This window comes from Pithys albifrons, chromosome 11 (genome assembly GCF_047495875.1).
Source record: "Pithys albifrons albifrons isolate INPA30051 chromosome 11, PitAlb_v1, whole genome shotgun sequence".
NCBI classification, from domain to species: domain Eukaryota; kingdom Metazoa; phylum Chordata; class Aves; order Passeriformes; family Thamnophilidae; genus Pithys; species Pithys albifrons.
The window spans coordinates 867,780-879,838 of record NC_092468.1 but is presented as its reverse complement, the minus strand read 5'-3'; the positions used below and the strand labels follow the sequence as shown (position 1 = coordinate 879,838).

General features: G+C 43.9%; 1 protein-coding gene across 2 annotated transcripts in view; it reads left to right on the top strand.

Moving 5' to 3' along the window:
- The window catches only part of MYO7B (myosin VIIB), a 49,650-nt gene that overhangs the window by 21,892 nt on the left and 15,699 nt on the right, over nt 1-12,059 (top strand). For both annotated transcript variants that reach the window (XM_071566835.1, XM_071566834.1), the window contains 16 exons: nt 413-497; nt 1,112-1,330; nt 1,862-1,963; nt 2,584-2,730; nt 3,409-3,618; nt 4,516-4,683; nt 4,961-5,041; nt 5,575-5,702; nt 6,328-6,454; nt 7,808-7,927; nt 8,786-8,959; nt 9,374-9,601; nt 10,046-10,213; nt 10,771-10,888; nt 10,982-11,108; nt 11,836-12,005. In XM_071566835.1, coding sequence (XP_071422936.1) covers nt 413-497; nt 1,112-1,330; nt 1,862-1,963; nt 2,584-2,730; nt 3,409-3,618; nt 4,516-4,683; nt 4,961-5,041; nt 5,575-5,702; nt 6,328-6,454; nt 7,808-7,927; nt 8,786-8,959; nt 9,374-9,601; nt 10,046-10,213; nt 10,771-10,888; nt 10,982-11,108; nt 11,836-12,005 — 2,372 coding nt within the window. The remainder of the gene's footprint in view (nt 1-412; nt 498-1,111; nt 1,331-1,861; nt 1,964-2,583; nt 2,731-3,408; nt 3,619-4,515; nt 4,684-4,960; nt 5,042-5,574; nt 5,703-6,327; nt 6,455-7,807; nt 7,928-8,785; nt 8,960-9,373; nt 9,602-10,045; nt 10,214-10,770; nt 10,889-10,981; nt 11,109-11,835; nt 12,006-12,059) is intronic.

Below are 12,059 nucleotides of genomic sequence, written 5' to 3'. Positions count from 1 at the left end.
TGTAACACAGTATCACCTCTCCCTACAAGCCTCAACTTGCTTTTGTTTTTAAACCCTCAGAGCTATGTGCTGCTTCTGCCAGCTTCAGTGTGACAGTTTGTACCATGGAAGTTTCATCTTGCTCAGATGGGCTCCTCGTCCTGGCAGCAGAACACTGAGGAGCAAGTGGTTATTAGATGGGGGAGTTAACTTATCCAACTTTAATGTGAGGGGTTTTCAGTTCGTACATAGCTTTCTGACCACAGCAATGAATTTGGTCTGCAGTTGCTAAGAGTATTTTTGCAGGAAACAAGGCTGAGATCAGACTGGAGACATCCCAGGAAAAAAAAAAAGCCACCTTGTTCTCTACTACTGTCATAAGAAGCAACAGAGATAATCTATTGTTTGTCACCTCCCATGTCTGTCTGCTTAGGAAACAGTTCCTGAAACAGAGGAGGTCTGCTGTAGCCATTCAGTCAGCCTGGAGAGGCTACTGCTGCCGGAGGGACTTCAGAATGGTAAGATAAAGGAGTGTGTGTGTAGATAGATAGGTAGATAGGTAGGTAGATGATAGATAGATAGATAGATAGATAGATAGATAGATAGATAGATAGATAGATAGATAATGTATGTTTATATACTATGCCCTACCAGAGTAGAGTGTTAGGAATTAAGATATTCACAACTTAAGGGAGGAGAGGTATGATGGCAGTGTGTAAAGACGGCTGTAAAGTCCCAGGAGGGCTCTGGGAATTCTGCTTTCTGGTGAAATAGGAACCCTTCTCTACTGCTTCTCTTGTGATTGCCACATTCATGGCTCCAAGGATGTGACTTTGTTTGCTTCCTTTCACTGGGCTTAATTTCTGTTCTGTTCTTTCCCTTGTGGTAATCCCAGGCTATAACTGTCACTCTCTGGAGCCATTCCCTAGAACAGATACCCCAAATAACTTTCCATATCTAGTTTTAAAGGCCTATTACTGGCACAAAATAAAGCATAAAAGGTAGTGTTACATTAGCTGCAGCCAGTGTCTTTATCCAGCTACTGAATTTTCTTGTCTTCTACTCATGCCAACCCACTCCCAGTCTCTGTGGTTCTGAAGCACAGTGTGTCCCTGTCTCTCCCGTGCCCCAGGCAATGCTGGGTTTCGGACGCCTGCAGGCGCTGTACCGCAGCCGGCAGCTGGCTCAGCACTACGGGGCCACCCGGGCTCTCATCATCAGGCTTCAAGCCCTGTGCCGTGGCTACTTGGTGCGCCGCAAGGTGGCAGAGCAGAAGAAGGCTGTGTGTGTCATACAGGCATATGCAAGGGGCATGTTCGCCCGCCAAACCTACCAGAGGATGAAGGGAGAGGTATGTTCTCAGATACTTTGGTAACACGTCTTTTCTATGAAATTCCAAAGGAGATTTCATGACCAGCAAGTGTTGTCACAGCATAATACTGGGTGTGGATATTCATTTTGGGATGTTTTATTTTGAGTACTTGTCAAGCACAAAAGCAGAGTCTTAAGCAGATTGATCTTGTTTGCATTTACTTTATGTGGTCATTATCAGGCAGTCCTCCAAGGGGAGATCAATTTCTACAGCAGGGCCTGCTAATGGCACTCAGGGACCTATGAAGGGAATCCTGATGCAATGTGTTTTGTTATATGCTACGAGCCCTTGGCAGTCCATAGCACTTGGGAGGCCTTTCCATGATTTCCTTTCTGTACTAATGCTGTATAAACAGGACAAAGCCAGTCTGTAGATTTCTACCTGTTCCCTAAAATGCCCAGTCTAGAATTTAGTCCCCATTGAGACAAAGTGCTGGTGTGGACAGCTTGTTAATGGCTGAAGGGATCTGGCTCAGCAGTCGCACAAATGGTCATACAATGTTGTCCACAGAACAAGCTGGAAGCCAGGTATATCCACTTGGAAGAAGAGGAACGTCTCATCCAACTCCTTGGACCAGTGAAAGTGAGGCGAGAAGCTATGAGATTACAGAAGGTAGGTACGTGTGTTGGTGGAGGAACACTGGAGTGCTATGTTCCATGGATGACAAGAGAGCTTGCTCTTGCCCAGCCCAGACTTGCAGACTTGCTCAAACATCTGAGCAGTGCTATCTTTAACAAAAGAGAAGACATAGTTGTAGACCTATTTGTAATAATGCTTTGAAAATGGGACAAGCCAAACACATACACATTTCTGATTTGAGCATGAGCTGGCACCTTAGCCAAATATGCCCAATGGTATTACTGCCCCCTGACACAAAAAGTTTTTAAATTTTACATATTGTGAGTTTTTCTGCTGTTAGAAATTCTGTGTTTTTCCTGTATAATCTCTTGTTGATAAAGTTCTTGAATAATTGCACACCATTATCAATAGGCTAACAGTCCATAAGGACAGCTGTAAGAACAAGGCCCTGCTGCTGATGTGCCGGGTCTTTGTGACTGCTTGACACAAGCAACATTTGCCTTCTCATTCCACTACTGCACTGGCAGGGCTGGACCTCCCTGTCACATGCCTTTGTGATACTGTTTCATCTTCACACCCCTTCATTCTAACAGAACAATGTTCAAATCATACCTAACCTATTTCTATGTTTATTTCTGTACCTGGCAACTTAGGAGAGAGAGGAGGCTGAAGCAGGACAAAGGAGAAACACATCAACAAATCATGATGTTATCAGTGACCAAGAAATGGTGGACAAAATTTTTGGTTTTTTACCTTCTATGATAGGAGGCCAAGAAGGACAAGCTCCTCTGGGTTTTGAGGTACAGACCTGCAGACTGGTAATGGGTCATGCTTATCTCTTTTTGCTTATCTCTCTTGACTGTTGAAATTCCATCACTGGTCAGTTTTGCTTAATGAACTTCTGTACGTTGAAAGAATCACCCAAATTAGTCATCCAGACCATCACTGCAGCATCTGTTTTTGGAGGTCACATGCATTTTGGGGACTATATAGCTTATAACTGCAGATTTGTTTGTTTGGTCCAGTCAAACAGTGCCATTCTCTGCACTTGCTACCAACCTCTGTTGGTGATTTTCTGCCTAAAACAAGCTGGAAGTTCATGATTCAAGTTATCCCATATTCTTAAAAGTAAAACTTGATATATACTGGTCCTGACAGCTGTGATGAATGGAATTGTGTAGGGAGAGGTGGACAAAATATAATGGTCTGGTTTAGTGCAGGATGTGAACAATAAGGTAACACCTGGATTTTCCATCAGCAATATTCTTACTGAGGACCAAGACAGGAAGGCCATATAGAATGGATACATCTCAGAAGGACAAGCTCTGAGTCCAAATGATCCGTCGGTAGCAGCTGTAAATGGCTTTGGGGTTAGGTGGAGAGCAGGACCTATGACCAAGGAAAAAAACCCCAAACCAAACATAAGAATATCAGAGTTCAAAGAAAGAAAATATGCTTCTTCCTTGTGTTCTGTACAGGACTTGGAAACAAAGCCTAACAAGCTGGAGGAGGTGGACCTGGACATGGTCCCTATGAGTGTGGAGCTAGAAGAGGAAGCAGGTGGCTTGGAAGAGTACACCTTCCCCAAGTTTGCAGCTACTTATTTCCAGGGGTCTTCTACACATACACATATCCGGAGACAGCTGCGGCACCCGCTACTCTACCATGATGATAAGGACAATGTCCTGGTATCTTGCTCCTTCTTACTGAACCTGCTCTCTCCACAGCCCTGGCTTTACAGCTCCCCTCATCTTTAGGTCCCCTTCCTCTGGCACAGCCCTGAGAGCCAGAGACTCTAGAGCCAAGCAGATAGTTTTAAGCACTTGTGTGAAGGTTACAGTTCCCACTGACATTTTTTAGCACTTTGCAGACAGGCACTTCACACAAACACCTGCCCAACACAGGATCTCTGGTTACCTTCAGTCTGCCCAAAGAGGGAACTCAGAGGTTTGTTTTGATTTCTCCTGGGTTTACCCTTTGGGAGCAAAAATGGACCAGAGACAAGAAGCATCAGAGTGCATGAATTTCTCTACTCTTGTTAGGGTTGCTGGTCTGTGACTTAGGTCAGAAGGCCCAGGCCTACAATATCCTGTTGAACCAGAGGGGGATTGAGGAGGGTGTTTTCCTTGATGCTAAGCAGCCCTGCAGAATTGAAGATCCCATGAGCCAAGAACTTTGCTATTACTTGGCTTTCTAGTTCTGGGCATGAGGGCTCCTGGAAGACTCCACTCCACTATTTATCTGCTCAGGTGGGTAAATGCAGGGTACAGTTCAGCCAAGGTTTCACCACCTCGCTTCAGCTACAGCACACCTGCAAGGTGCCAGTAAAGGGAATGGTGAGGGCAGAGCAAATCTGATATTCCCACTACAGCTGTGCTCTCTTCCTTTAGCATGAAAGTGTTATGAGTGTTGTTCTCATGTTGTTTGACATGAACGTAAACTCCTGGTGTAAGTATCAGGAGGAGATGGGAATTTTAACAATTTGGACTGGGTAAAGGAAGAAAACACTCTTGTCTAAACAGGCAGAAATGGCATGAAGCATTGGTTCTCTTGGAAGTGTCTGACTTTGCTTTCTGCTGCTACAGGCTTCTCTAGTCGTGTGGGTGATCATCCTGAGGTTCATGGGGGACCTGCCAGAGCCAGCAATGTTTGCCAAGAATGCCACCTCCAAGAACAGCTCTGTGATGACCCAGATATATGACACACTTGGCAGGAAAAACCAGGTGCAGTTGAGGAATGACAGCCCAAATATGGTGAGAGAAGCAGGCTACATTTGTGGTTTTATCTGCTTTCCTTTATTTCTGTGCTGTTCTACCAAGAGTGAGAAAAGCAAAGGAACCCTTTTATGCTACTGTAATTGAAAGGCCACAAGTGCAAAAGGGCTCCGGTCAGTCCTGGCAGGACAATACAGCTCCTTCTGGCAGGATGGTACAAAAGAAAAACATCTTCAGTTGAGCGTCTTTTTGTCCTTAATGAATCATTCTTGCTGTACATTGAACTAATTTCCTGTAATGGCAATGTGTGTTGCAGAGAGAAGGCAGAAGGGATAACAAGATTTCAAAGGGGATCTCATCCCTGAAGCTGAAACGGTCATCCAAGCTGACAGGGAAGGTAAGAGGTAGAAATAAATTGCTTCCCTTTCTTCTTGCCTGGAACCCTGTCTTCACCTTCTGATAGATGTTACATGACAGCAACCTCCCAGCTGGGAACTTGTTCCCCTGAGAAGCCCATGCACCCCTGTGTCAAATACCCCATGCAGTATTCTTTGGAAAGGATCCCCATGTGCACTGCTGTCATCCATTCTCTGGCAGAGAACACAGGGAACAATTTATTATTGAGAATTGTTGGCATTAGAAAGCAGTTTGCCCAAAACCCTGAACAGACTGAGAACTACCGTGTGCTTACAAATATACAGGACAGTACAAGAAAGTTCCCTGAGCCAGTGACAGTGCTCTAACAGTGCATTTAGGGAGTTACCTGGAGAGAGAAGAGGGGAATATGGCCTGGCTCTAACTGCTCCTGCACTGAGCAGGAAGAGGTTTAGACAGAAAGACAGAGAAGGAGTGTCTCTCATTTCTGAGAGAGCTGCCTGCCAAGAGAGAAGGGTTTTAGAGCACTCTGCAGTTCTCCTTGGTTTTCTTCAGGTGACAGACCAGCTGCAAAGTGGAGAAGAGGCTTTTCAAGAGAACAGCTCGATCTCTGAGAGACCTATGTCCAACTTAGAAAAAGTGCACTTCATTATTGGCAATGCAATTCTGCGTCCTGCCATCAGGTAGGAAATGTGTACCTCCTTCCTAGGACCAGATGTCCATTACATCAAGGAAATCCAGCATGCCCTTTCCACAGTACTGGAGAATGACTCCCTTACTGTCTTTTCTGGTATTTTTGTGTGGTAGTTTAGGCCAGCTGCCTCCATGTATGGCTTTCTGAATCCCCCAGAGATATGGAATGGCGCAGAGCTCAGGGCTGGGTGTCTCCTCATTCTTATCCCTGAGTCCACCTAATACACAGACAGATAAGAGCCATGAGATACAAACCACATGTGGTAGAGAGCTTGGTGCAAGTTTCACGTGTGTTGGGACAGCAATGCCATTTCCCAGCTGGATGACCCAGCAGTTGTTATCCCTGCGCAGTTACCCCTGCTTGTCACCAGAGGTACTCCAACATGGGAATTGCACTTGAACTGCTCAAGGAAGAAGGGGTGGCAAAGGGCCCTGAGCCTTTTCCATGACCAAGTTATTTCCTGTGCATTACAAGTGGCATTCCAGGTAACATGATTAAACCTAGCTCAGATCTACTTCATCATGCTGCAGTTGTGCCATGTGTGCAGTGAACATGTAGCCAAAGACAGTTCAGACAGTGAATCATTATCCTCACTCTCACATGTTTCATTACAGAGATGAGATTTATTGCCAGATTTGCAAACAACTCACTGAAAACAGCAACAGGAGCAGCTACGCTCGCGGCTGGATCCTACTGTCTCTTTGCCTTGGCTGCTTTCCTCCCTCAGACACATTTGTGAAGGTACACTGCTAACCTTTCCTACAGCAGCTCACATGCCTGAGCTCAGCTGGGATTTTTTGTATTTTGATGTTCTGATACTGACAACCACATAAAATGTTTGGCTGCCATAGCAGGTGGTGCTGTGGTTTCAGCAGAAACTCTCTCATCTTATATCCTTATTGGAGGATTTAAATAAATTATTACTGCTTTCACATTTAATTATTTTTTTCATTACATGTCATACAGGTTGGATTCTTCTTTTTATCATGGTTCTCATTTTAGATCTGTAATCTGCAAAGAATGTGGCAAATTTTAACCATTCCAATTCTACCCCAACATTTAAAGGGTGTCCCCAGTTACAACCCTGTGATTACATATACTGAGGAGGCCAGTATAAAATCACTGCCCATATTTTATCAATTCTTATTCTACATCTCCAAGCTCTAAGAAATCCAATAGAGATTTGGACTTTTTCATAATTTATTCTTTTTCGCATTTAAATGGATGATAAATCCATCTCACCACAGGATAAAAACCTAGCCTGTGGCTACAACTTGGTATCAGCCTTCCTCCTCGATCTCAAAGACCTGAAACTTCAGCCTTGGTTTACTGACACCCCAGTTCAAATGATTAATCCAATCTAATCATAAACGCTTCTAAATGGACACTACTTGTAACAAACTAGTTGCATTGTATTTTGACACCAGTCTTCATCCAAAGACTCTGAACTGTGTGGAATTCATAAAAGATATATGATTATACCCTACCTCTAGAAATATTCTTAATCATTAAAATAGCCAGGTGAATGTCCCATACTTGCACTAAATACAGATATGCAAATATAAGCCCACATCATCCAAGAACCATATAATCTCCAAAAGTTCAGTTTTTCCAATTCTTCTCTTCCAAGGTCCAATCTCAGTCATGGACTTCAGCTATTGATACTGCCAGAGAACTTGGTAAAACTAAAAGTATCAATCATTATCAATCCTAACCTAGAATTAACCCTCTTCCCAGCATTGTTTGTACAGAATGTCACAAGATTTCAAGCTTTTCAGTGGAAAACACTAATGCTTGCTCTAACCTAATCATAAGAATAAAGTCTCCTCAGTCTAATATTTGCCGTGTAGTTAAATATGGTGAATAGACTGATGTAAGTCTTCCCCTCTGGACTGAAAGCTCTGAAGAATAAGTGAAAACTAAGTGTCTCAAACCTCCTTTTTGAAAACACTAATTCCAACCCTGACTTTCAATATTGTGTGATGAACTGAAAGCTAACAGATCACTCTAGGGCAGCGTATCAGCGTCAGAAGGTTTTAAATGTTTCACGAGGATCAGTGTTTCCTAACTATCTCTTGTGCTCTGTGTGCATAGTACCTGTTGAATTTCATCCACCACGGGCCAGCGGGCTACGCTCCATACTGTGCTGAGCGCCTGAGGCGTACGTACATCAACGGGGCACGGACTGAACCGCCGAGCTGGCTGGAGCTGCAGGTACTGCCTCCTGCTTTGCTTCATTGTATTCATCTGATGCATCTTATACTGCTCTGCATTTACTAGCCTGCCCTAACAGATCTTCCTAAATCCAATCATGGAAATGAATTGCACAAGCTGGTTGAAGACCAGCTGCCTTGATCTGGGCAGTTTCTTGAATACATTTCTTCTGACTGTTCAGTTAGCCTAAACTGAGGAGAGCATGTGAGTTAAAAACTGCAACACATGATTTGCAGGGAGATACTTCCATTCACTCAGGAGCCACAAGGGCCAGAAAACCACCTCCAGGGGGAAGCTCTTACAATCCCTTTTGAAAAAAATGGAGCAGGGCTTATGCTCCTTTTAAAATGGAGGGAAGAAAGGAGTTTCACAGGGCTATATTATCCTTCTCTTACTTTAAATGGCACTCTAGTAATTGAAAACCACACATCTCCCCTTCAGGTAAAAAACTCTGTTCAATTCCTTCCTAAATCTCAGTGATCCTATTGCCTAACACAATCTTCCTGGACAAAGTAGTTGCTGCAGGTCATCTCTCCACTGATGTGTGCAAGGTTGTTCCCAAAAGTCATTAGGACAACTATGACTCATGAGAAGTCCATCAGTCTATCACATTGTTGTGTGATAATCAGCTCCCTTGAGCTGTGAGGAGAAGAGAACTGGAGTCCAGTGCTGCTCCAGGGATATAATTTCAGACTCACCATGCATTGAAGAAACCGTGTGGGTGTTTGAGATTCACTTCAACATTGTTGACTGGGTTGTACAGTGTGTGAAGCTCAAATCTAAAATGCCTTCTTCATTCTTCAGGGAATGGTAAGGTTTGCCCATAATTTGTTTCTCTCATTTAACTATGACTTACAGGCAACAAAGCAGAAGAAACCCATTATGTTTAATGTCACCTTGATGAATGGCCAAAGCATCACTGTCCCTGCAGACTCTGCCTCCATTGCCAAAGAGATATGTCAGTTCATAGCAGATAAAACCAAATTGAAGGATGCTTTTGGTTTTTCTCTCTACATCGCTGTATTTGATAAGGTAAAGTGTAGAAAAAAATAGAATGAAAGCTCCCTTCTCTTTCTGTAGAGTTGCTGCTGCCCATCCATCCTCACTGAGGCCTCACTCTGACTTCTGAAGCACCCTCAATCCAGTCCTGCACCCAGATCAAATCAGTTCTGAATCCCAGCTGGATGTCAGGACCTGATAATCTTATTCTGCCTTTCTGCTAGCTTGCCACTTAGCAATTCCTGCTGCAGCCCTGTAAGGTTTTCTCTGCCAGGTCATATAGTTGACTAATAAAAATACATCCACTTACCACATACAACTTGCACATCCATCTGTTTATCTTTTCGGAACTTTTCTTGCTATTGTGAGACCAGGAGCTCTGTGCTTGTTGTCATTCCCTTGGCCCCAGAGCAGGCATGCCAGTGATGCATTATCCCTTTGTGGCAGGTGTGGTCACTGGGCGGGGGCCGGGATCACGTCTTGGATGCCATCTCGCAGTGCGAGCAGCTTGTGAGGGAGCAGGGCACCCACGAGCGCCACACACCCTGGCGCCTGTACTTTCGGAAGGAAATCTTCACCCCCTGGCACAACTCCCAGGAGGATCCTGTCAGCACTGATCTCATTTACCACCAAGTCATTCGCGGCATCCGGTTTGGAGAGTACCGCTGTGAGAAGGTGGGTCTCCTGATTAATTTCCTAAAGAGACAAAGCTATATTAACCCTTCTCACATTAAAAAGTATGAAGATGAACTAAGTTTGCAGTGGATGTGAACTATCCTTCCCTCTTGGTGAACAATCTTAGTGAACACCTGTGCAGGTGATTGTGCCAGATGGAACATTGGCAGCTATAGCTAATATTTTTTCTTTCCTTCAACTTTCAGTTCATGTGGCAGCAAGAGGCATGTCCAAAGGGGCAAATTGGGTCTTACTTTAAAATATCTTTGTTAATAATCTCTCTGATGCTATGGTTGTGTGAAGTTCATTCCACCTTATTCTGGATGACTCTTAAGAGTTGTCTAGACAAAAATGCAGAAAAACCCCATTCCTAAACTGGCTTCAAGGTTGAATGAGGCTTTGTGACATCTTTCTAGGCCTCTTTTAATGGATTAATTGTTTCAGGAGGAGGATTTGGTGGAGATAGGTGCAAAATATTGTTATATCCAATTTGGAGATTCCATCCACAATGAACTTGTGCAGAAGATGCTCCATGACTGTATCCCAGTGAAACAGCTGAAGTCCAAGCCCCTGGAAAAATGGGTGAACCTTATAACCTATGCACATGCTAAGGTAAGAGATTTGTCTGGCACTGTTGGGTAACTACTCTGGAGCACCATCTTCTGCTTCTTTTATCATTTGTGTTTATGATAGTCTGTAGGGGGAAGAAGGAAAACCAGCTCAGTTTATATATCTCAAATAGTTCTTTAGGGCTGGGGGAGCACTCACTCTTCCATTTAAGGCTCAGCAGGGGGACAGAATAAAAAAGTACATTTAAATCTCTGAATAGAGTAGCTTTTAAGGCAACTGAGTCAGAATGGGTGTGGGATGGAGTATTGGTTTTGATATGGAAATGGATTTCCATGGCATCCAAAGTGTGTTAGACTCTGAAAGGTAAGTCAGTGGGGACTGGGAGGAAATTTGGAATCCACATGCCTGTGGACAATCTTAGCTACATGTGGCTTAGGCCCCTGGAGACTGTTCCTGATTTACATATGCCAGGTACCCTTGAAACCAGTGGCAGCAAAGGGTGGTTGGGAATCTCTGGGATTGGGCTTGCTCTTTATTGTCTGCAGATCATACAAACCAGATTTCACTGAAAAAACCTTGAGTATATTTTTATCTTGCAGGCCCCATACACACAGGACCGTCTCTCCTCTCAGACTGTGAAGGAGCAACTTGTAGATTTTGCTCGCTTTCAGTGGCCTTTGCTTTTTTCCCGATTCTTTGAAGTCACTAAGTTTTCAGGTAATACCTGGAGCCTGGGAGTAGAGGACAGAAATAATATCAATAGAGGAAGACTTGTATAGCATTGATAAGAAGTTTTTTCTTCATTTTCAGGGCCCAGCTTGCCTAAGAACCACTTCATCATTGCTATAAATTGGAAAGGTATCTGCTTCTTGGATGAGTCAGAAAAGCGTCTCCTTGAGCTGACCTTCCCAGAGATAACAGGCATCCACACCAACAGGTGAGGGCCCCAGAAACACAAGAGCTGAAGGAGGCATCTTTTCTATACCCAGAAAGCATGTACTTTCTCTGCCATCTCCTTAGGTGATTTGATCTGTACCTGGAAAGGTGGCTTAGCCTAGGTCTGGGAAACAGAAAGTGAAAACTTCTGAGCAGCCTATAAAGGAAGTAAAATGACTGGATCCTTCCAGCTGATGGAAGGTGGTCCTGCTCAGTCAGAAAGCTGTAAGGAAGCATGGACAAAGCATCAAGACAAGAACAGCACAAATAACTGACATAGTTAAGCCATTGCCTTCCATGCATGCTCGCTGTTCATATACTACTCAAGTGTCATGGACCTGAACAAGATAACCAAGAGAAAGAGGATAACAACTGGCTTTCTCAGGGAACACATCCTTGCATCAGGTGACTCAGGGAAAAGGGTCTTATATATATGAAAAAAACCCTTGGACAACTGTCAGACATTTAATTAGTTGCTCAGTTACTCCAAAGGGAGATTGTTCATTTTCTATAATGAAGCACTTTTGTCTAAAACATGGTGGAATCCAGAGTAAATCTGAACTACTTCAGTCCTTCACACCAACCAGCTCATGGGAGGGCAGTTTAAGAGCTACCAATACGCATTGTAAGGGAGTTATCTCCAAGGAGGTGTAGGTGCCTTGGTTGTTTGCAGATGGGTCTGTAAGCTTTTCAGGTGCTGTGGTAACAAAGTCTCCAATAATACATAGGGCAGTGAAGTCATTTGGACAGAGTTGTACTCTCATCACACTTCGTGCCGAGGAGTTTGTCCTGACATCCGTAAACAGCGTTGTCATTGCTGAACTGGTGGTGACATTCCTGGAAGGACTGAAGAAAAGATCACAATTTGCTGTGGCAATGCATGACAAAAAATCTCAAGGTAAGTCTTACAACTTTTCTACAGGGTTGGGGAAGCAATTTGGAGGGAAGATTG